This window comes from Bombina bombina, chromosome 3 (genome assembly GCF_027579735.1).
Source record: "Bombina bombina isolate aBomBom1 chromosome 3, aBomBom1.pri, whole genome shotgun sequence".
Lineage (NCBI taxonomy): Eukaryota > Metazoa > Chordata > Amphibia > Anura > Bombinatoridae > Bombina > Bombina bombina.
This window is the reverse complement of record NC_069501.1, coordinates 410,093,836-410,116,836: the sequence shown is the minus strand read 5'-3', so window position 1 is coordinate 410,116,836 and position 23,001 is coordinate 410,093,836. Positions and strand designations below refer to the sequence as shown.

Below are 23,001 nucleotides of genomic sequence, written 5' to 3'. Positions count from 1 at the left end.
GCTATTTTAGGATTAATATTTATATTACAGGTAACTTTGTAATTATTTTAACCAGGTACAATAGCTATTAAATAGTTAAGAACTATTTAATAGTTACCTAGTTAAAATAATAACAAAATTACCTGTAAAATAAGTCCTAACCTAAGTTATAATTAAACCTAACACTACCCTATCAATAAATTAATTAAATAAAATACCTACAATTACCTACAATAAAACCTAACACTACACTATCAATAAATAAATTAAATACAATTTCTACAAATAACTACAATTACATTAACTAACTAAAGTACAAAAAATAAAAAAGAACTAAGTTACAAAAAATAAAAAAATATTTACAAACATAAGAAAAATATTACAACAATTTTAAACTAATTACACCTACTCTAAGCCCCCTAATAAAATAACAAAGACCCCCAAAATAAAAAAATTCCCTACCCTATTCTAAATTAATAAATTTAAAAGCTCTTTTACCTTACCAGCCCTGAACAGGGCCCTTTGCGGGGCATGCCCCAAGAAAATCAGCTCTTTTGCCTGTAAAAAAAACATACAATACCCCCCCCCAACATTACAACCCACCACCCACATACCCCTAATCTAACCCAAACCCCCCTTAAATAAACCTAACACTAAGCCCCTGAAGATCTTCCTACCTTGTCTTCACCATACCAGGTTCACCGATCCGTCCTGGCATCCGGTGCTGAAGAGGTCCAGAAGAGGCTCCAAAGTCTTCCTCCTAACCGGCAAGAAGAGGACATCCGGACCGGCAAACATCTTCATCCAAGCTGCATCTTCGATCTTCTTCCATCCGGTGCGGAGCGGGTCCATGTTGAAGCATCCGACGCGGATCCATCCTCTTCTTCCGGCGTCTCCCGACGAATGACGGTTCCTTTAAGGGACGTCATCCAAGATGGCGTCCCTCGAATTCCGATTGGCTGATAGTATTCTATCAGCCAATCGGAATTAAGGTAGGAATATTCTGATTGGCTGATGGAATCAGCCAATCAGAATCAAGTTCAATCCGATTGGCTGATCCAATCAGCCAATCAGATTGAGCTCGCATTCTATTGGCTGTTCCGATCAGCCAATAGAATGCAAGCTCAATCTGATTGGCTGATTGGATCAGCCAATCGGATTGAACTTGATTCTGATTGGCTGATTCCATCAGCCAATCAGAATATTCCTACCTTAATTCCGATTGGCTGATAGAATACTATCAGCCAATCGGAATTCGAGGGACGCCATCTTGAATGACGTCCCTTAAAGGAACCGTCATTCGTCGGGAGACGCCGGAAGAAGAGGATGGATCCGCGTTGGATGCTTCAACATGGACCCGCTCCGCACCGGATGGAAGAAGATCGAAGATGCAGCTTGGATGAAGATGTTTGCTGGTCCGGATGTCCTCTTCTTGCCGGATAGGAGGAAGACTTTGGAGCCTCTTCTGGACCTCTTCAGCACCGGATGCCAGGACGGATCGGTGAACCTGGTATGGTGAAGACAAGGTAGGAAGATCTTCAGGGGCTTAGTGTTAGGTTTATTTAAGGGGGGTTTGGGTTAGATTAGGGGTATGTGGGTGGTGGGTTGTAATGTTGGGGGGGGGTATTGTATGTTTTTTTTTTACAGGCAAAAGAGCTGATTTTCTTGGGGCATGCCCCGCAAAGGGCCCTGTTCAGGGCTGGTAAGGTAAAAGAGCTTTTAAATTTATTAATTTAGAATAGGGTAGGGAATTTTTTTATTTTGGGGGTCTTTGTTATTTTATTAGGGGGCTTAGAGTAGGTGTAATTAGTTTAAAATTGTTGTAATATTTTTCTTATGTTTGTAAATATTTTTTTATTTTTTGTAACTTAGTTCTTTTTTATTTTTTGTACTTTAGTTAGTTAATGTAATTGTAGTTATTTGTAGAAATTGTATTTAATTTATTTATTGATAGTGTAGTGTTAGGTTTTATTGTAGGTAATTGTAGGTATTTTATTTAATTAATTTATTGATAGGGTAGTGTTAGGTTTAATTATAACTTAGGTTAGGACTTATTTTACAGGTAATTTTGTTATTATTTTAACTAGGTAACTATTAAATAGTTCTTAACTATTTAATAGCTATTGTACCTGGTTAAAATAATTACAAAGTTACCTGTAATATAAATATTAATCCTAAAATAGCTATAATATAAATATAATTTATATTGTAGCTATATTAGGATTTTTTTTACAGGTAAGTATTTAGCTTTAAATAGGAATAATTTATTTAATAAGAGTTAATTAATTTCGTTAGATTAAAATTATATTTAACTTAGGGGGGTGTTAGTGTTAGGGTTAGACTTAGCTTTAGGGGTTAATCCATTTATTATAGTAGCGGTGAGCTCCGGTCGTCAGATTAGGGGTTAATAATTGAAGTTAGGTGTCGGCGATGTTAGGGAGGGCAGATTAGGGGTTAATACTATTTATGATAGGGTTAGTGAGGCGGATTAGGGGTTAATAACTTTATTATAGTAGCGCTCAGGTCCGCTCGGCAGATTAGGGGTTAATAAGTGTAGGCAGGTGTCGGCGACGTTGAGGGGGGCAGATTAGGGGTTAATAAATATAATATAGGGGTCGGCGGTGTTAGGGGCAGCAGATTAGGGGTACATAAGGATAACGTAGGTGGCGGCGCTTTGCGGTCGGCAGGTTAGGGGTTAATTATTGTAAGTAGCTGGCGGCGACGTTGTGGGGGGCAGGTTAGGGGTTAATAAATATAATATAGGGGTCGGCGGTGTTAGGGGCAGCAGATTAGGGGTACATAGGGATAATGTAAGTTGCGGCGGTTTACGGAGCGGCAGATTAGGGGTTAATAATAATATGCAGGGGTCAGCGATAGCGGGGGCGGCAGATTAGGGGTTAATAAGTGTAAGGGTAGGGGTGTTTAGACTCGGGGTACATGTTAGAGTGTTAGGTGCAGACGTAGGAAGTGTTTGCCCATAGGAAACAATGGGGCTGCGTTAGGAGCTGAACGCTGCTTTTTTGCAGGTGTTAGGTTTTTTTTCAGCTCAAACAGCCCCATTATTTCCTATGGGAGAATCGTGGCACGAGCACGTTTTTGAGGCTGGCCGCGTCCGTAAGCAACTCTGGTATCGAGAGTTGCATTTGCGGTAAAAATGCTCTACGCTCCTTTTTTGGAGCCTAACGCAGCATTTTTTGGGACTCTCGATACCAGAGTTAATTTTATGGTGCGGCCAGAAAAAAGCCTGCGTAGCGTTAACAGCCCATCTACCGCCAAACTCCAAATCTAGGCCTGTGTGTCTATAAAACACTGGGAGCTGCCATGTTGTAACTTAGGTTACCTTCTCTGCTGTGGCCAATTAGGGACAGTTATAAATAGGTCACTAGAGTGTGCAGCCAATGGCTGTGTGGAATATAACCACGTTCTGCACTTCCATTTCTAACAGGAACTGAAAAGTTCACAATTTCAGAATGGAATTAAAGGAAATGTTGACAAAATAAATAATGAAAGTGTATTGTAGACTTTTTTTTTATATAAATACAATTTATTATTTTCTATTACCAGCTCAAAGTGTTTAATATCCATTTAAGTAACAAATGTTTGCATAAGATATTTTGAATCTTTCTATGGTTGGAGGTAAATGTGGTAATAAACATCATGGAAGATTTATCATTGGAAGGCTCTTTGTTATTATGATTATTATGTTTAAAGGGACAGTCAAGTCCAAAAAAAACTTTCATGTTTTAAAATAGGGCATGCAATTTTAAACAACTTCCCAATTTACTTTTATCACCAATTTTGCTTTGTTCTCTTGGTATTCTTAGTTGAAAGCTAAAACTAGGAGGTTCATATACTAATTTCTTAGACCTTGAAGACTGCCTCTAATCTGAATACATTTTGACCACTAGAGGGCATTAGTTCACATGTTTCATATAGATAACATTGAGCTCATGCACGTAAAGTGACCTAGGACTGAGCACTGATTGGCTAAACTGCATGTCTGTCAAAAGAACTGCAATAAGGGGGCAGTCAGCAGAAGCTTAGATACAAGATAATTACAGAGGTAAAACGTGTATTATTATAACTGTGCTGGTTATGCAAAACTGGGGAATGGGTAATAAAGGGATTATCTATCTTTTTAAACAACAAATATTCTGGTGTTGACTGTCCCTTTAAGGATATTATCCCTATCTAAAGTTCTAGCTTTTAGATAGCTTGCTTGTACAATTTTGCTGGGATAACCCTTATCCTAAAACCGTTTAGTCAGAATGTCACTCTAAATATCAAAATCAGCGAGGGAACTACAATTTCTCCGTATTCTACGGAATAGTCCGTATGGAACATTATTTTTTCATTGGAGGTGGTGATTACTACAAAATGTAAGTAGCTGTTACTATCAACTGGCTTAAAATGAGTTTTGGAGCCTATGGTCCCATCAGGATTGGAAAACAAATGTAAATCCAAAAATACCATAGAGGAATTATCTAGTTGGTGAGCAAAGGATAGGACCCATATCATAATGAGTCTGATAAAACGGTGGATGTACCATCAATAAACGTGTTGCTTTTAATAAACCTTTTAATATTTCAAAAGAAACTTTGTTTCTTTCCACCGTTCTGTGGTCTCCCATTGTGCTTTGCTTACAAACAATTCCATAGCACATGAGTTAGCGTCTTTTGTAACCAGAGTTTTTTTAAGTTCGGATGGAGCTAGTCACCTGACCCTGACGTCACTCACCGCTCCCACCCTACCCGGTCGAGGAAACCAATACTGCTGTGTCAGCTCGCTGCTTCCTTCTGACTGCCGCTGTGCCTGGGTTTTTCTCGCTGGAGGGACTGGTGTGCTCCCGTCTGTGTAACGTGCGCTACATGTAGTGCCCTTACAAACGTGAGTTGCTCTTTGGTTTTTTTTGCAAGGTGTCACCAACTGTTTGGTCATACTCACCCTATGAGGCGCCTCCTGTCTTCTTGTCAATACCTAAGGTTGTCTACCTTAAAAATATATATAGTTTTGTGAGTCAAATTTGAGAATTTAGGCAATTCTGCTATACCAAATGAGAGTTACCCCATTGCATCACTTTAGGCATAGGTGCAGAAAAGAGACTTACAATAATAATAAAAATATATAAATGTTTGGTCTTAGCTGAATTTGAGGATGCCAATGAACACATTTTGAGATTTTGTTTTCTACAATTAGCTACAGGTTTTTGTGGAATGTGATATTTTTATATATAGTTTTTAACTTTTTGTTGTTGTTAATTTAATAAGTTCTGTGAATAAATAGTTGAAATTATCATGCACTGAAAGCTCTTTTTATGCCCAAAAAAATGTTATTTTCATAGGTAAACAAAAAACAAAACAAAGGCTCTATTTCTGTTCAAACTGAGTGATAGCAAAAATACTAATGATTCTCCAGTACTTTTTTCTTTTCTGTAAAACTCACGGTAGCAAAGTGATTAAAGTAACAGGTTTAGGTTACCAAAAGCTGCAAAATAAGGTACATCTCAGAGTTATAAACAAATGCCCTTTTCAGGGAACAAGTAATGGCTGAACAATTTACAGCTGTTCTGCAGCAATGAAAGTAAATTAGGCCTTGAAAATGTATGCTTACAATTCTTTCAGATATAATACATTGTTGGAATTAGTGTACTTGACATGTGGAATGACAGTAAGAGTTATAGATTTTTTTACTTTTTCTATTTAAATAGATATTGTGGCCTAGATTTGGAGTTTGGCGGTAGCCGTGAAAACCAGCGTTAGAGGCTCCTAACGCTGGTTTTAGGCTACCTCCGGTATTTGGAGTCACTCAAAAAAGAGTCTAACGCTCACTTTTCAGCCGCGACTTTTCCATACCGCAGATCCCCTTACGTCAATTGCGTATCCTATCTTTTCAATGGGATTTTTCTAACTCCGGTATTTAGAGTCGTGTCTGAAGTGAGCGTTAGAATTCTAACGACAAAACTCCAGCCGCAGAAAAAAGTCAGTAGTTAAGAGCTTTCTGGGCTAACGCCGGTTCATAAAGCTCTTAACTACTGTACTCTAAAGTACACTAACACCCATAAACTACCTATGTACCCCTAAACCGAGGCCCCCCCCACATCGCCGCCACTCGATTAAATTTTTTTAACCCCTAATCTGCCAACCTCCACCTACGTTATCCTTATGTACCCCTAATCTGATGCCCCTAACACCGCCGACCCCTATATTATATTTATTAACCCCTAACCTCCCCCCCACAACGTCGCAGCCAGCTACCTACAATAATTAACCCCTAATCTGCCGACCGCAAAGCGCTGCTACTTAAGTTATCCTTATGTACCCCTAATCTGCTGCCCCTAACACCGCCGACCCCTATATTATATTTATTAACCCCTAATCTGCCCCCCTCAACGTCGCCTCCACCTGCCTACACTTATTAACCCCTAATCTGCCGAGCGGACCGCACCGCTACTATAATAAAGTTATTAATCCCTAATCCGCCTCACTAACCCTATAATAAATAGTATTAACCCCTAATCTGCCCTCCCTAACATCGCCGACACCTAACTTCAATTATTAACCCCTAATCTGCCGACCGGAGCTCACCGCTATTCTAATAAATGTATTAACCCCTAAAGCTAAGTCTAACCCTAACACTAACACCCCCCTAACTTAAATATAATTTAAATCTAACGAAATTAATTAACTCTTATTAAATAAATTATTCCTATTTAAAGCTAAATACTTACCTGTAAAATAAACCCTAATATAGCTACAATATAAATTATAATTATATTATAGCTATTTTAGGATTAATATTTATTTTACAGGTAACTTTGTATTTATTTTAACCAGGTACAATAGCTATTAAATAGTTAAGAACTATTTAATAGCTAAAATAGTTAAAATAATTACAAAATTACCTGTAAAATAAATCCTAACCTAAGTTACAATTAAACCTAACACTATACTATCATTAAATTAATTAAATAAAATACCTACAATTACCTACAATTAAACCTAACACTACACTATCAATACATTAATTAAATACAATACCTACAAATAACTACAATTACATAAACTAACTAAAGTACAAGAAATAAAAAAGAACTAAGTTACAAAAAATAAAAAAATATTTACAAACATAAGAAAAATATTACAACAATTTTAAACTAATTACACCTACTCTAAGCCCCCTAATAAAATAACAAAGACCCCCAAAATAAAAAATGCCCTACCCTATTCTAAATTACTAAAGTTCAAAGCTCTTTTATCTTACCAGCCCTGAACAGGGCCCTTTGCGGGGCATGCCCCAAGAAGTTCAGCTCTTTTGCCTGTAAAAAAAAAACATACAATACCCCCCCCCAACATTACAACCCACCACCCACATACCCCTAATCTAACCCAAACCCCCCTTAAATAAACCTAACACTAAGCCCCTGAATATCATCCTACCTTGTCTTCACCTCACCGGGTATCACCGATCGGTCCTGGCTCCAAAATCTTCATCCAACCCAAGTGGGGGCTGGCGATCCATCATCCGGTGGCTGAAGAGGTCCAGAAGAGGCTCCAAAGTCTTCATCCTATCCGGGAAGAAGAGTAGATCCGGACCGGCAACCATCATCTTCCAAGCGGCATCTTCTATCTTCATCCGATGAGGACCGGCTGCATCCTGAAGATCTCCACCGCGGACCCATCTTCATCCGGCGACGTCCAACTGAAGAATGACGGTTCCTTTAAGGGACGTCATCCAAGATGGCGTCCCTCGAATTCCGATTGGCTGATAGGATTCTATCAGCCAATCGGAATTAAGGTAGGAATATTCTGATTGGCTGATGGAATCAGCCAATCAGAATCAAGTTCAATCCGATTGGCTGATCCAATCAGCCAATCAGATTGAGCTCGCATTCTATTGGCTGTTCCGATCAGCCAATAGAATTGTTGTAATATTTTTCTTATGTTTGTAAATATTTTTTTATTTTTTGTAACTTAGTTCTTTTTTATTTTTTGTACTTTAGTTAGTTTATTTCATTGTAGTTATTTGTAGGTATCGTATTTAATTAATGTATTGATAGTGTAGTGTTAGGTTTAATTGTAGGTAATTGTAGGTATTTTATTTAATTAATTTAATGATAGTATAGTGTTAGGTTTAATTGTAACTTAGGTTAGGATTTATTTTACAGGTAATTTTGTAATTATTTTAACTATTTTAGCTATTAAATAGTTCTTAACTATTTAATAGCTATTGTACCTGGTTAAAATAAATACAAAGTTACCTGTAAAATAAATATTAATCCTAAAATAGCTATAATATAATTATAATTTATATTGTAGCTATATTAGGATTTATTTTACAGGTAAGTATTTAGCTTTAAATAGGAATAATTTATTTAATAAGAGTTAATTCATTTCGTTAGATTTAAATTATATTTAAGTTAGGGGGGTGTTAGTGTTAGGGTTAGACTTAGCTTTAGGGGTTAATACATTTATTAGAATAGCGGTGAGCTCCGGTCGGCAGATTAGGGGTTAATAATTGAAGTTAGGTGTCGGCGATGTTAGGGAGGGCAAATTAGGGGTTAATACTATTTATTATAGGGTTAGTGAGGCGGATTAGGGGTTAATAACTTTATTATGATAGCGGTGCGGTCCGCTCGGCAGATTAGGGGTTAATAAGTGTAGGCAGGTGGAGGCGACGTTGTGGGGGGCAGATTAGGGGTTAATAAATATAATATAGGGGTCGGCGGTGTTAGGGGCAGCAGATTAGGGGTACATAAGGATAATGTAAGTAGCGGCGGTTTACGGAGCGGCAGATTAGGGGTTAAAAATAATATGCAGGGGTCAGCGATAGCGGGGGTGGCAGATTAGGGGTTAATAAGTGTAAGGCTAGGGGTGTTTAGACTCGGGGTATATGTTAGGGTGTTAGGTGCAGACGTAGGAAGTGTTTCCCCATAGCAAACAATGGGGCTGCGTTAGGAGCTGAACGCGGCTTTTTTGCAGGTGTTAGGTTTTTTTTCAGCTCAAACAGCCCCATTGTTTCCTATGGGGGAATCGTGCACGAGCACGTTTTTGAGGCTGGCCGCGTCCGTAAGCAACTCTGGTATCGAGAGTTGAAGCTGCGTTAAATATGCTCTACGCTCCTTTTTTGGAGCCTAACGCAGCCTTTATGTGGACTCTCAATACCAGAGTTATTTTTATGGTGTGGCCAGAAAAAAGCCAGCGTTAGCTACGCGGGTCATTACCGACAAAACTCTAAATCTAGCCGTGTGTTATTTATTTTAATTAATATTCTACTCCGCAAGCGAATGCTGTATTTTATTTGTATAGTATATTAACCAGTCAGTTTGTTTAACTTTGACTTGTTAGGAGGAAAATAGTGTTTGTTTTTAACCAATCACAAATCAGTGCAGTAGTTTGAAAGGTATGTGTGTGATTGTGTTAATAGGGTTATCATGAGTACGCATTCTTTTTGCCAAGACATGCCAGACCTAACAACATACCAACATTTTAAAATTTGAAAGAGGGAAAGAACACGATCGGTTTGATTGACACCCCTTGCTAGCTGCCAATTGAGCGCGAATCTGCAGGGGGCGGCGTATGCTGATGGCATTTATCGATGTGCAGCGGACATGATCTGCTATATAGTAAATAGGCCCCAATCACACACACTACATAGCAAACACGTATACATGTAGATACACACACTACATAGTAAACACTTATACATGCAGATACACACACACTACATAGCATACACTTATACATGCAGATACACACTTATACATGCAGATACACATACACTACATATCTTACACTTATACATGCAGATACACACACACACACTACATAGCATACACTTATACATGCAGATACACACACACTACATATCTTACACTTATACATGCAGATACACACACACACACACACACACTACATAGCATACACTTATACATGCAGATACACACTTATACATACAGATACACACACACACTACATAGCTTACACTTATACATGCAGATACACACAATACATAGCATACATTAATACATGCAGATACACACACACACACACACTTATAGATACAGATAGACACACACACTACATCATAAATGGGTATCTGTAATTCAATGTATGGGGTCCTGGGGTTGGCAACCACATTAGTTGGCAGTCTGAGGCTGCCACTGTTCGTTAACCGTATAAAACTGAAGGCATGCTAGTATTATCAACAGGGGTTAAATGTCACAATTACCTGAGGTCAGAGGATATACAGCCTTCTTACTCCTGCTTAACCCACACACCATTCCTTTTCTACAGGGAATCTAACAGGTATCTAACCCTGGGAGAGAAAAGCCAGCTGCTTCTAAATACGGGCCCAATAGAATTAAAAATGCATGGGGCAATGCGGGACAGATGGCTAGCAACCCGGGACAGACCCCTAAAATCGGGACAGTTGGGGGGTATGTAACAAGCACTATCTCTGACTTCCAATGCTGCAACTCAATTTTGTACTTGTTTTTAATAAATTTTCAATAAGCATGTTTTTAAGAAGCCTTTTTCTATTGTGTTTATTGAGAGGAGTGGACGTTTTTAGAGCCACATCTCAGGATGTTCACAGAAGATCCCAGTGTGACATGGACATTGCTGTTGATATCCAGGAGAATAAGCAGTCTGCACCTCATGCACATGAGAACCACATCCAGATTGTGGAGCCCTCATAGGACTGTGTGTGTATGTATATGTGTGCATATATATATATATATATATATATATATATATATATATATATATCTCCCCAATCTAATAAAACCAATATAGCAGGACAGCTCTAAATATTGTACTAAATACTATCTGATCCATAAATAAAATTGTACAACATAGTATAAATTGTATAAATTACACAGGTATATGGCAATAGACACTAGCTATCATATAGTCTGGCACTTAAAACATGATACCCAAATGTTGTAGCATTTGAAACTGATGCAGAATAGCTGTAAAAAGAGGACTAGAAAATATCACCTGAACATCTCTATGTAAAAAAGGAAGATATTTTACATCATAATTTCCTAAATATTCACACCCCACTGTAAAGAGACTTTAAGCAGCCAATGAGGTAGCTAGTCACAGGAGTTGCAAGGGAGTATGCATCTGGCATGTGCAGGCACAGTCATGTTATTTTCCTATTTAGTTTACTGATGTTTGCTATGACATTTCATGACATTTTAATGAAACCTCATGAGATCACTGCAATTAAAGCATTACCTCAGCACTGCTGATGCTGAAAGGGTATTTTTTTTCCAACTTCTTGCTGGACAGCAGCTGAAGTAAAGCTGTTTACACAGCACTTACTCTGGTGAGCTGAAGAAATTTTGAGGTAAAATATGTTTTTTTTAAGATAGAGATGTTCAGGTAATATTTTCATGTGAGCTTTTTACAGTTATGCTGCATCACTTTCAATTGATTTAGCATATGAATAGTATGTCCCTTTAAGGGTAAACCTCCCCCAGACTTTTTTCTAATCTTTCTTCTCCTTATGTCTTATTTTTATATTTATCTATCTATCTATCTATCTATCTATATATATATATATATATATATTTCCCCTCTCTTGTGTTTAGTCATATATTTACTTTATTTAGAGTGCTTATTGTTGAGATCCCAGGCACCTTTAACTGGACGAAGGAAAAAACCCTATTAAGAGAATAGGGAAAAGTATGCTCTTTCTACACATGAAGTTTATATTTCTCCACTTAAAATGTAACTTTTACTAGTTATAGTTAAGAAAGGTAGCATAAATAGAAGTTGTATGATCTAGCATGCCAGAAAAATCGTTAAAAACACAACTCTGTAACTGTGACTTGTATAAAGTAAGTGGAAAAAATATATAGTTTATGTGTAGAAAGAGCTTTATTTTCCCTATTCTCTTATAGGGTCTTTTCTTTGATTTAAATGTTGTAATATACTCTAAGCACACTCCCAGCCAGTTACCTCCTCCTTCTGTTTTGTTATACCTTTAATGGACAGCTGGGTGCATAGTTCTTTCAGGTTGAGCCCACAACAAATAGTTAAAGTTATTCCTCTCTAGGTAAAGCTAATAGCAAAATCTATGGTTTATTTATATTTACTCATTATACTTATTGAAGTTTTGACGTTGAGTCATATTAACAGTATTCACTCCATCTGAATAATAGTTCAATCATTTAATATTGTATGTTGGCTGCAATATTTTCTGGATATTAAATAATACCGTATACCGTATTGGTTCTTATATAAATAAATATGTTGTTATGCCTATCTTTTCCTCCGCAAGTCTTTCTTTTTGGAGTATGAATAAAAATTTCTATGGAAAAAAATACCCAGCAAACGTACAATACCAAAAAGCTCATCATTAATAGATTTTTACAAAATGTCACCTATTTTTACAGTCATCCCATTCTAACATCTTTAGATACCTGGAAATGTGTATTTGCCCAGAGAAACAAGATCTATGAGCCCTGGCATTAACAACACAACACATTATTATTATTACTGTTTCTATGATGACTTGAAGACCTTTATTTGAATGGTCAGATGCCTTTCTTTCAAACAAACGGCTAGATTTAGAGTTGGGCGGTAGCCGTCAAAACCAGCGTTAGAGGCTCCTAAAGCTGGTTTTTACCGCCCTCTGGTATTTGGAGTCAGTCAGGAAAGGGTCTAACGCTCACTTTGCAGCCGCGACTTTTCCATACCGCAGATCCCCCTACGCCATTTGCGTATACTATCTTTTCAATGGGATCTTCCTAACGCCGGTATTTAGAGTCTTGGCTGAAGTGAGCGTTAGAAATCTAACGACAAAACTTCAGCCGCAGAAAAAAGTCAGTAGTTAAGAGCTTTCTGGGCTAACGCCGGTTTATAAAGCTCTTAACTACTGTGCTCTAAAGTACACTAACACCCATAAACTACCTATGTACCCCTAAACCGAGGTCCCCCCACATCGCCGCCACTCTATTAAAAATTTTTAACCCCTAATCTGCCGACCGCACACCGCTGCCACCTACGGTATCCCTATGAACCCCTAATCTGCTGCCCCTAACACCGCCGACCCCTATATTATATTTATCAACCCCTAATATGCCGTCCCCAACGTCGCCGCTACCTACCTACACTTATTAACCCCTAATCTGCCGACCGGACCGCGCCGCTATTATAATAAAGTTATTAACCCCTAATCCGCCTCACTCCCGCCTCAATAACCCTATAATAAATAGTATTAACCCCTAATCTTCCCTCCCTAACATCGCCGACACCTAACTTCAAGTATTAACCCCTAATCTACCGATCGGAGCTCACCGCTACTCTAATAAATTTTTTAACCCCTAAAGCTAATTCTAACCCTAACCCTAACCCCCCCTAAGTTAAATATAATTTTATTCTAACAAAATAAATTAACTCTTATTAAATAAATTATTCCTATTTAAAGCTAAATACTTACCTGTAAAATAAACCCTAATATAGCTACAATATAAATTATTAATCCTAAAATAGCTATAATATAATTATATTTATTTTACAGGCAACTTTGTATTTATTTTAACCAATTACAATAGCTATTAAATAGTTAATAACTATTTAATAGTTACCTAGTTAAAATAATTACAAAATTACCTGTAAAATAAATCCTAACCTAAGTTACAATTAAACCTAACACTACACTATCAATAAATAAATTAAATAAACTACCTACAATTATCTACAATTAAACCTAACACCACACTATCAATACATTAATTAAATACAATACCTACAAATAAATACAATTAAATAAACTAACTAAAGTACAAAAAATAAAAAAGAACTAAGTTACAAAAAATAAAAAAATATTTACAAACATTAGAAAAATATTACAACAATTTTAAACTAATTACACCTACTCTAAGCCCCCTAATAAAATAACAAAGCCCCCCAAAATAAAAAAAAATGCCCTACCCTATTCTAAAATTAAAATAGAAAAGCTGTTTTACCTTACCAGCCCTGAAAAGGGCCATTTGCGGGGCATGCCCCAAAGAATTCAGCTCTTTTGCCTGTAAAAAAAAAACATACAGGGGGCGGAGCTTGGCAGCAGCTAAGATGACTGCATGACTCCACAGCTCCGTCAATCTGCACCGCTAAATCTACATAATTTGCCTGATCGCCGTAATTTTATTGCACTTGAACCACGCTAAACACAATGCTAATGCAGAGCTAACCCTCTGCCTCATTTTGATGCCGCACGGAGGTAAATAACAGGCAGACCAACCCTGCACGGCCTTCTCAAGCACGCTGCTTCCCCGGAACCCCTCACGCGGTATACCGCCGCCCACGCCAGATAAGCAGACCAGCCGGGAGAGCATTAACACCTCTCCAAGACCCACTCACAGTGAACAATACTCACGGCGGGAGATGGTGCAACGCGGAGGGGGCCAGATCCACTATACGTGCCAGAGCCTTTCATTAGGCCTTAGCAGAGGACCTCAGGGACCGGAAGCGGCCATTACCTACACAGGACAGTAAGCACTCTGCGGTCACCACACATAGTTTCCCTTATAGCGATACAGCCTCAGCTGACACTGAACCCGGCACTAGACCCCTCTCCCTGCCGCAACTTAAGTGACTTTGTGCCTTATTCTTATTCTCACTGAGATAACGCACCAAGGTGAGGCCCTGGGACTGCCGGTGCGGTGAGGGCCTGATACATCAGTACACAATACAGAGCCCTGTGAATAATACCCTAATACCGCTACTGGGGTTAAAGGCACTAGCCCTTTGCCACAACCTTCCGGCAATGCTACTAAACCCCTATTAATTCAATAAAACAACTCCCATATCAAAGAAGGGAGGAGGGAAAAGCAGAAAACAGGTGAATACAGGTCCCCGCAAGAAGGGAGGGTTCAGAAAAGAGAGAAAGGAGTGAAAAGAAGCTGGAGAGTGGAGAGAGGTGTGAGAGCTTAGACATAAGGGACAATTTTGCAGCAGCAGGAGATGAAAGATTTCATCTTTGATCCAACCTCTGTAGCAATATATGAAACCCAATTCTGGGTGAGATTTTCTGGTACAGGATCACACTTACAGGGACTGTCACCTGCTCTATCGGTGCAACAGAAGTAGCTCAGAGAAGAGAGGTTTTTTTATATTGTTATCTACAGAACTGCTGTTCGCCATGAATCCCAAACGTGCAGCAAAACTTAACAAGATATCAAAGATGTTGGGCCCAAAAGATAACCTGGTGGATAATTTTTTCTCCCCCACAGCCTCCAAAACTATGGCATCTAAAGAAATTGTAGTTTCACCACAGAAAAAGTTGCTCACGCCACAGAGACCAGCACCTGACACAGAGGAAAGTACTCCTGTACCCAATACAATTCTATCTACACTGGCGTCTAAACAGGATATTGCAGATATCATTCGTTCTTGCATCCGTGAGGAAATCGCAGAGATAAAGCAAGACCTTCACTCGGTGGGCGGTAGGGTGGAGGCATTAGAAGAATTCACAGATCAACTACAGGTAGAAATTAATGAGACACAGGATACAGCGAACCACCATACAGAGATTATTGCTGACCTTTATGACAAGATCGAGGATTTAGAAAATCGCAGTAGCCGGAAGAACCTAAGGATCCGTGGCGTGCCAGAAGCAGTTCTACCTAAAGACTTCCCACTCTATCTTCCCGCTCTATTCGCTCACCTCAGGAATACCTCACCTACCACGGACATACCATGGGTCAGAGCCCACAGGGCCCTTCGACCAAAGCCCCCAGATACGGCGCCCCCCAGAGACATCATTATGAAGTTTAAAGAGTTCCGTGAGAAAGAAGAGCTCCTGAACCTCTCCCGGAAAAATCAACCTGTGAAGTTTCGGGGGGTAGTCCTCCAATTTTATCAGGATTTGTCGCAGAGGACTCTACAGAGGAGAAGGGATTTGTCTTGCCTGACCGCACTCCTTCGTCAGAAAAAGATTCTTTACAGATGGGGGTTCCCATTCCATCTCTATGTTTTGCATGGTAACAGGAAATTAATATGCAAAACGCAAGATGACATTAGCAATTTTTGTGCTGCACTGGAAATAGATCCCCCAGCGAGGTTCTCAGCAGAAGACTCTGTAGAACCTCCTAGGAAGAGAAAGTCGGCTAGGCCATAGAAGGAAAACTGGCATCGAGTGTCCTCCAAAGTCAAGAACACTCAGTCAACGACACTTGCCACCTCTCCAAATTAAGGCCCTTCGTGGGAGGACATCTCTACAACTGGGACTTTCTCATTATATTCTCTACTAGAGACTCATAAAGACTGTATTGACTTTTCAAGCTGGATGCCTGGCCGGGTGAAGCGGTAATGTATGGCCAAGTTTACATATGTTTTGCTAAATGGCTATGTTTGATTTTTTCTTTTCTTGCCCTCTCTTTATATGCAATTTATTGTTTGTTTTTCTATATGCAAAAAGTGTATTGTTATTATATAATATATAACATTTATTACGCACTTCCTCTGGCTTCCGGGGTGGGACACCCCCCGCAACGGAGGTTAGATGAATCAGCGGCTAGGCAATAGTCAGATCTCAAACTGATAAGTTATGAAACGGTTGCGGATTGATTCCTTTCTCCCTCATACAAGGTTTTTTTTTGTCATATGATCTTTTCATTGTCAAGATACTTTGTACTTACGTGTAATTTCTGCTACTTGCAAAAATTTACCCTATTGATTTTAATGTTCATGCTGCGCAGCGGAGGCACGGATATGCAGGATTGTTTTGTCCTTTTTTTTTTTCAGACTCAGGCTACCAGAAAGTTAGGGGTCGACATATATCTAGATATTTCTGCACCTTTACCACCACCACCTCCCAATGACTACAAACAATAATAGAACCTTAACACTGCTCAGTCAGAACGCTAGTGGTCTTAATTCAGCCCCAAAACGCTCTCTAGCTATGCGTGACCTCCGTAGAAAGGGAGGCGATATAATTTTTTTACAGGAGACTCATTTTTTAAAGAGTAAAGAACCAGGGTACTTCGGGGGATACTACACACAATGTTTTCATAGCTCTTACGACCATAAACGTAATGGTGTCAGTATCCTTTTAAGCAAACACTTACCCTTCGCCCCCATACAAACATACACAGACTCCGAAGGCAGATTTTTATGTGTCACAGGCTTACTGTACGGCTCCCCTGTAACATTGGTCAGTATGTACTCCCCAAACTCCAGACAGCTCCCTTTCTTAAGAAAATGCTTTGCTCAAATACTAGACCATGGGATTGGGGCCCTCTATATAGGAGGTGACTTTAATATTCCTTTGCAACCGAACCTTGACACCACAAACCCCCAACCTTCAATCTCAAAGCACACAACCAAGAACCTGTGGCGGACAATGCTAGAGCAGACACTAATTGATGTTTGGAGATTTAAAAACCCGGGAAAGAGGGATTATACCTTCTTCTCGGCTCCACATCGTTCTTATAGTAGAATTGACTATCACATAACAAATCAGAATGGCTTAGCCTATGTCCTCTCCTCCCGACTCTCCCACACGGTCTGGTCAGACCACTCGGCAGTCCTCACACAGCTTCAGTGGCCCTCAGTCCCTAAATCCACCTTCTCCTGGAGGCTGGACAACAGCTTACTTAACTTCCCCGATTTTAAAGATAAGATAGAAAAACTTCTCCCCGAGTACTTCCAGCTTAACTCCCTACCAGAGACAGACCCCCGGATTGTGTGGGAAGCCCACTAATGTTTTATTAGAGGGGAATTCATAAAATACAAAGCCTACATAAGACAGAAAGCGCGTTCACTATACAAAACCTCCACCGAACTGCTATCTAAACTAGAATATGAGCATAAATGTGCCCCCACTTCCCCACAGATTCTTGCAGACTTAGAAAAGGCAAGAAAGGCAGTAGACGACCAACTGTTGCAGGAGGCAAATGTTTTAGCATTAAAAACCAAGCGGAAATTTCACTTTGAGAGCAACCGAGCTGGTAAACTTCTGGCCCGCTCCCTCAAACTGAAAAAGTTAAAATCCTTCATAAACGAGGTTCGCACCCCTACACAACAAAAAGTGAACACCACGCCCGAGATTCTTACCCAATTTCGGAAGTACTACTCCGAATTATATAACCTACCAAAGCCCACCTCGCCCAGTGACAGATTAAGCATCATAAAAGCATATTTATTAAACACGCCCCTCCCCCAACTCACGTCCGCGCAGGTGGAGGAACTAGAAGCCCCTTTCTCCACAATGGAATTACTGGCTGCACTTAAACAACTCCCCATGGGCAAAAGCCCAGGCCCGGATGGTTTTACCGTCGCATACTATAAGAAATTCGCACCAACTCTCCTCCCTCAGTTATGCACCTTATTCAACGCCACAGATACTGACCATCCCTTCCTTCCCACCATGCTTGAAGCTCACATTGCTGTTATCCCCAAGCCTGGTAAACCTCCTGACATCCCATCCAACTTCCGTCCTATATCACTATTAAATGTTGATGTAAAATTATACGCAAAATTGATAGCTATTAGAATCAATAAGTTCCTACCGTTACTAATACATCTCAACCAAGTTGGTTTTGTGCCTAACAGAGAGGCACGGGACAATACGCTTAAGGTTCTTAACCTGATAGAATATACACAAACTCACAGCATACCCTCTATCTTTCTAGCAATAGACGCCGAAAAGGCCTTTGATAGGCTGGACTGGCTATTCTTGAAGTCCACCTTGGAAAGGTTTGGTATGGGGGAGGTCCTGATAGGGAGGATATTTGCCCTCTATAACACCCCGAAAGCTCGTATTAAACTGAATGATACCTTGTCGGATCCCCTTCCCATAATGAATGGTACGAGGCAGGGTTGTCCCCTTTCTCCCCTACTTTTTATCCTTGCAATGGAAGTGTTAGCAGCCAGGGTCAGAGAGAATGATAACATACATGGTATCCAAATTGCAGACACACAATATAAAACTACCCTTTATGCCGACGATGTGCTCTTCTCATTTACCTCCCCTACACAATCTCTTACTGCACTAATGCCGGTCATCAAACAATACAGCAATCTATCAAATTTCAAAATTAACATGTCCAAATCTGAATTCCTCGGAGTGGGGATCACTGGGCAAACGGCTCACCAGATTGTTTCACAATTTCACTTCACACAGAAACAAGACTCCATAAAATACCTAGGGATTCAGCTATCGCTTTCTAGGGATTCCCTACTCCAAATGAACTTCCAGAGCTTACTTAAAACCATTAGGTCGGACCTGCTGTCATGGCGGAGCAAAAGTCTCTCATGGCTAGGCAGGATTCAGGCTTTCAAAATGAGCATTCTACCGCGTATTCTCTACCTATTTCAAACTGTCCCCATACAACTACCCCTTCAATACATAAGAGCTGCACAGGCACTTGTGAATGATTTCACATGGGCACACAAGCACCCTAGAATATCTAAGTCCATAATCTACAGAAATAGAGACAGAGGGGGCCTGGGAGTGCCTAATCTTCTATACTATCACCAAGCAGCGCAACTGACTAGAATAGTTGACTGGTGCAAAAATATAAAGGACAAGGAATGGGTGAAGCTTGAGCATGATTTGGAGGGCATTAAAAGCCTGGGGGCGCTCTGCTGGATCTCAAGACATCACAGAAATAGATCTTCACTTTCCCCTACCTTAGTGTCAGACACGCTCTCTACATGGGATAACTTAGCTAATCATCAGAAGGGGATATCATCAATCCCCTCCACACTGACTCCCTTACTCCATAATGACGACTTCCCACCATTGAAACACAGTCGGACAGGGGATCCTTATATGATTTCAACTGGCCTTCCTTGTTGTCAGGTTATAGAAAGTGGAACCATATTGTCTAAATCTGCGATAGCTGATAAGGGTATACCTTACTTTGTTAGATGGCTGGAGTACCTCCAACTTTCTCACTTCCTCTCAAGTCATAAAAACAAGCCCAACCTTGTTCGTAGCTTGACCCCTTTCGAGGCACCCTGTTGGTCCCCACAAGTGTCAAAGGGCATACTCTCTGCAACGTATAAAATTTTACTCGCCAATCACTCTAAAACTCTCCCGCCCTACACCAAAGCCTGGGAAGCGGAATTGGGTATGTCCGTCCCGCCAAAAACTTGGGATGTCATATTCCAGCAGATGGGTAAGGCACCCTCATCAATGAGCATCACAGAAACTAATATGAAACTCTTGGGGAGGTGGTACTTATACCCTAGTAGGCTGGCTAAGATTTACCCACAAGCTGACCCTTTTTGCTGGAGAGGCTGTAAATATCCCGGCACTCTTAGTCACATCTGGTGGGATTGCCCTCAGCTCCAACCGTTTTGGAAAGCTGTACATGGGGAGATTCAAAAAGTTCTCTCACAACCTATTCCCATGGACCCCTGGACGATGTTATTTAATAAGCCACCCAGGATCAAATGTAAATATAAAATTGTTTTGCTATACATTATGCTCAGCAGCGCTAAACAATTAATCCCCAGATTATGGAAACAATGTGTTACTCCCTCTTTACCCGAGTGGAGACGCAATGTCACGCATCTCTTAACCTTAGAAAAATTCCACTACCTTTATACCAACAGACTAGATTTCTACTGCTCTATGCTGTTTTATTGGGAGACTTATATCCATTCAGATACTGAGCCACTATCCCAACCCTCTGACCCAGCAACAGTACCAACCCTGACGTAAGCCCAAAAATCTCATAAGACCAAACGGGCGGTGTGGGGGGGGGACTTTCCGGACTCTATCCACTATGGCACTTAGGCTTGAGATGTAAGAGCTACGGGAACAGGGATATCCATTGAGAGAGGGACATATTATATATATTGTAATCTATGAGAAGACTTGCTAGTTGGTGAGGTGGAACACACGAATAAACTCGAACACAAACCAAGGTGCTAAACCACCCCTGACAGTGATAATGGTAGTTATATTTGCTTTACATAATGTACAAAAGCTCTTCTGGAGAGACTTTCCTGCAAAGACTGTTGTTCAATAATTGACCCAATCTTTTCTTGTCCGGTGAGAACCTCCTGTTGCGCAGCAATATTTAATGTTTTATGATTAAAGTTTGTTGTTTCCTTTTTTCCCTTCCTTTTTTTTTTCTTTTTTCTTTTTTTTGGTTAATGTTACCCTGTTTAAATGGAAAACACCAACAGACTTATGAACTCATTGAAACCCACTGGTGTACTGCATCAAGGCCTGATGACCTGAAAGCAGGGGACTGCGGTAAAGAGTCCCTCAGTTTATTTTGTAATTACCTTTTCTTTTTCTTATGTAACTTGTTGCAAGCCGGTCTGTTATAACGGCTCATGTAAACCTTGTATACCTTTGTTTGGATCAGAAATAAAGCTTGTTGGAAAAAAACAAACAAAAAAAAAAAACAACATACAATACCCCCCCCAAGCATTACAACCCACCACCCACATACCCCTAATCTAACCCAAACCCCCCTTAAATAAACCTAACACTAAGCCCCTGAAGATCTCCCTACCTTGTCTTCACCACACCGGGTCCCGATCTGTCCAGAAGAGCCTCCGATGTCTTGATCCAAGCCCAAGCTGGGGGCTGAAGAGTGACGTCCATCCTCGGGCTGAAGTCTGGATCCAAGCGGCGGCTGATCGGAACAGCCAATAGAATGCGAGCTCAATCTGATTGGCTGATCGGATCAGCCAATCGGATTGAACTTGAATCTGATTGGCTGATTCCATCAGCCAATCAGAATTTTCCTACCTTAATTCCGATTGGCTGATAGAATCCTATCAGCCAATCGGAATTCGACGGACGCCATCTTGGATGACGTCATTTAAAGGAACCCTCATTCGGCGAGTAGGCGTCGGTAGAAGAGGATGTTCCACGTCGGCTGGAAGATGATGGCTCCGGAAGAAAGAAGATTGAAGATGCTGCTTCATAGAAGACTTCATCCCGATGATGGACTTCTTCAGCGCCCGCTTGGATCAAGACTTCAGCCTGATGATGGATTTCTTCAGCCGCCGCTTGGATCCAGACTTCAGCCTGAGGATGGACGTCACTCTTCAGCCCCCCGCTTGGGCTTGGATCAAGACATCGGAGGCTCTTCTGGACAGATCGGGACCCGGTGTGGTGAAGACAAGGTAGGGAGATCTTCAGGGGCTTAGTGTTAGGTTTATTTAAGGGGGGTTTGGGTTAGATTAGGGGTATGTGGGTGGTGGGTTGTAATGTTGGGGGCGGTATTGTATGGGTTTTTTTTACAGGCAAAAGAGCTGAATTCTTTGGGGCATGCCCCGCAAAGGGCCCTTTTCAGGGCTGGTAAGGTAAAAGAGCTTTTCTATTTTAATTTTAGAATAGGGTAGGGCATTTTTTTTTATTTTGGGGGGCTTTGTTATTTTATTAGGGGGCTTAGAGTAGGTGTAATTAGTTTAAAATTGTTGTAATATTTTTCTAATGTTTGTAAAAAAAAAATATTTTTTGTAACAGTTCTTTTTTATTTTTTGTACTTTAGTTAGTTTATTTAATTGTATTTATTTGTAGGTATTGTATTTCATTTATTGATAGTGTAGTGTTAGGTTTAATTGTAGATAATTGTAGGTAGTTTATTTAATTTATTTATTGATAGTGTAGTGTTAGGTTTAATTGTAACTTAGGTTAGGATTTATTTTACAGGTAATTTTGTAATTATTTTAACTAGGTAACTATTAAATAGTTATTAACTATTTAATAGCTATTGTACCTGGTTAAAATAAATACAAAGTTGCCTGTAAAATAAATATTAATCCTAAAATAGCTACAATATAATTATTATTTATATTGTAGCTATATTAGGGTTTATTCTACAGGTAAGTATTTAGATTTAAATAGGAATAATTTATTTAATAAGAGTTAATTTATTTCGTTAGAATAAAATTATATTTAATTTAGGGGGGTGTTAGGGTTAGAATTAGCTTTAGGGGTTAAAAAATTTATTAGAGTAGCGGTGAGCTCCGATCGGCAGATTAGGGGTTAATACTTGAAGTTAGGTGTCGGCGATGTTAGGGAGGGCAGATTAGG

General features: G+C 39.8%; 1 protein-coding gene across 1 annotated transcript in view; it reads left to right on the top strand.

The window, feature by feature from the left end:
* RASSF5 (Ras association domain family member 5) overlaps positions 1–23,001 on the top strand; it is a 368,602-nt gene that overhangs the window by 239,026 nt on the left and 106,575 nt on the right. Inside the window, exon 3 of the mRNA XM_053706593.1 lies at positions 18,185–18,225. Coding sequence (XP_053562568.1) covers positions 18,185–18,225 — 41 coding nt within the window. The remainder of the gene's footprint in view (positions 1–18,184; positions 18,226–23,001) is intronic.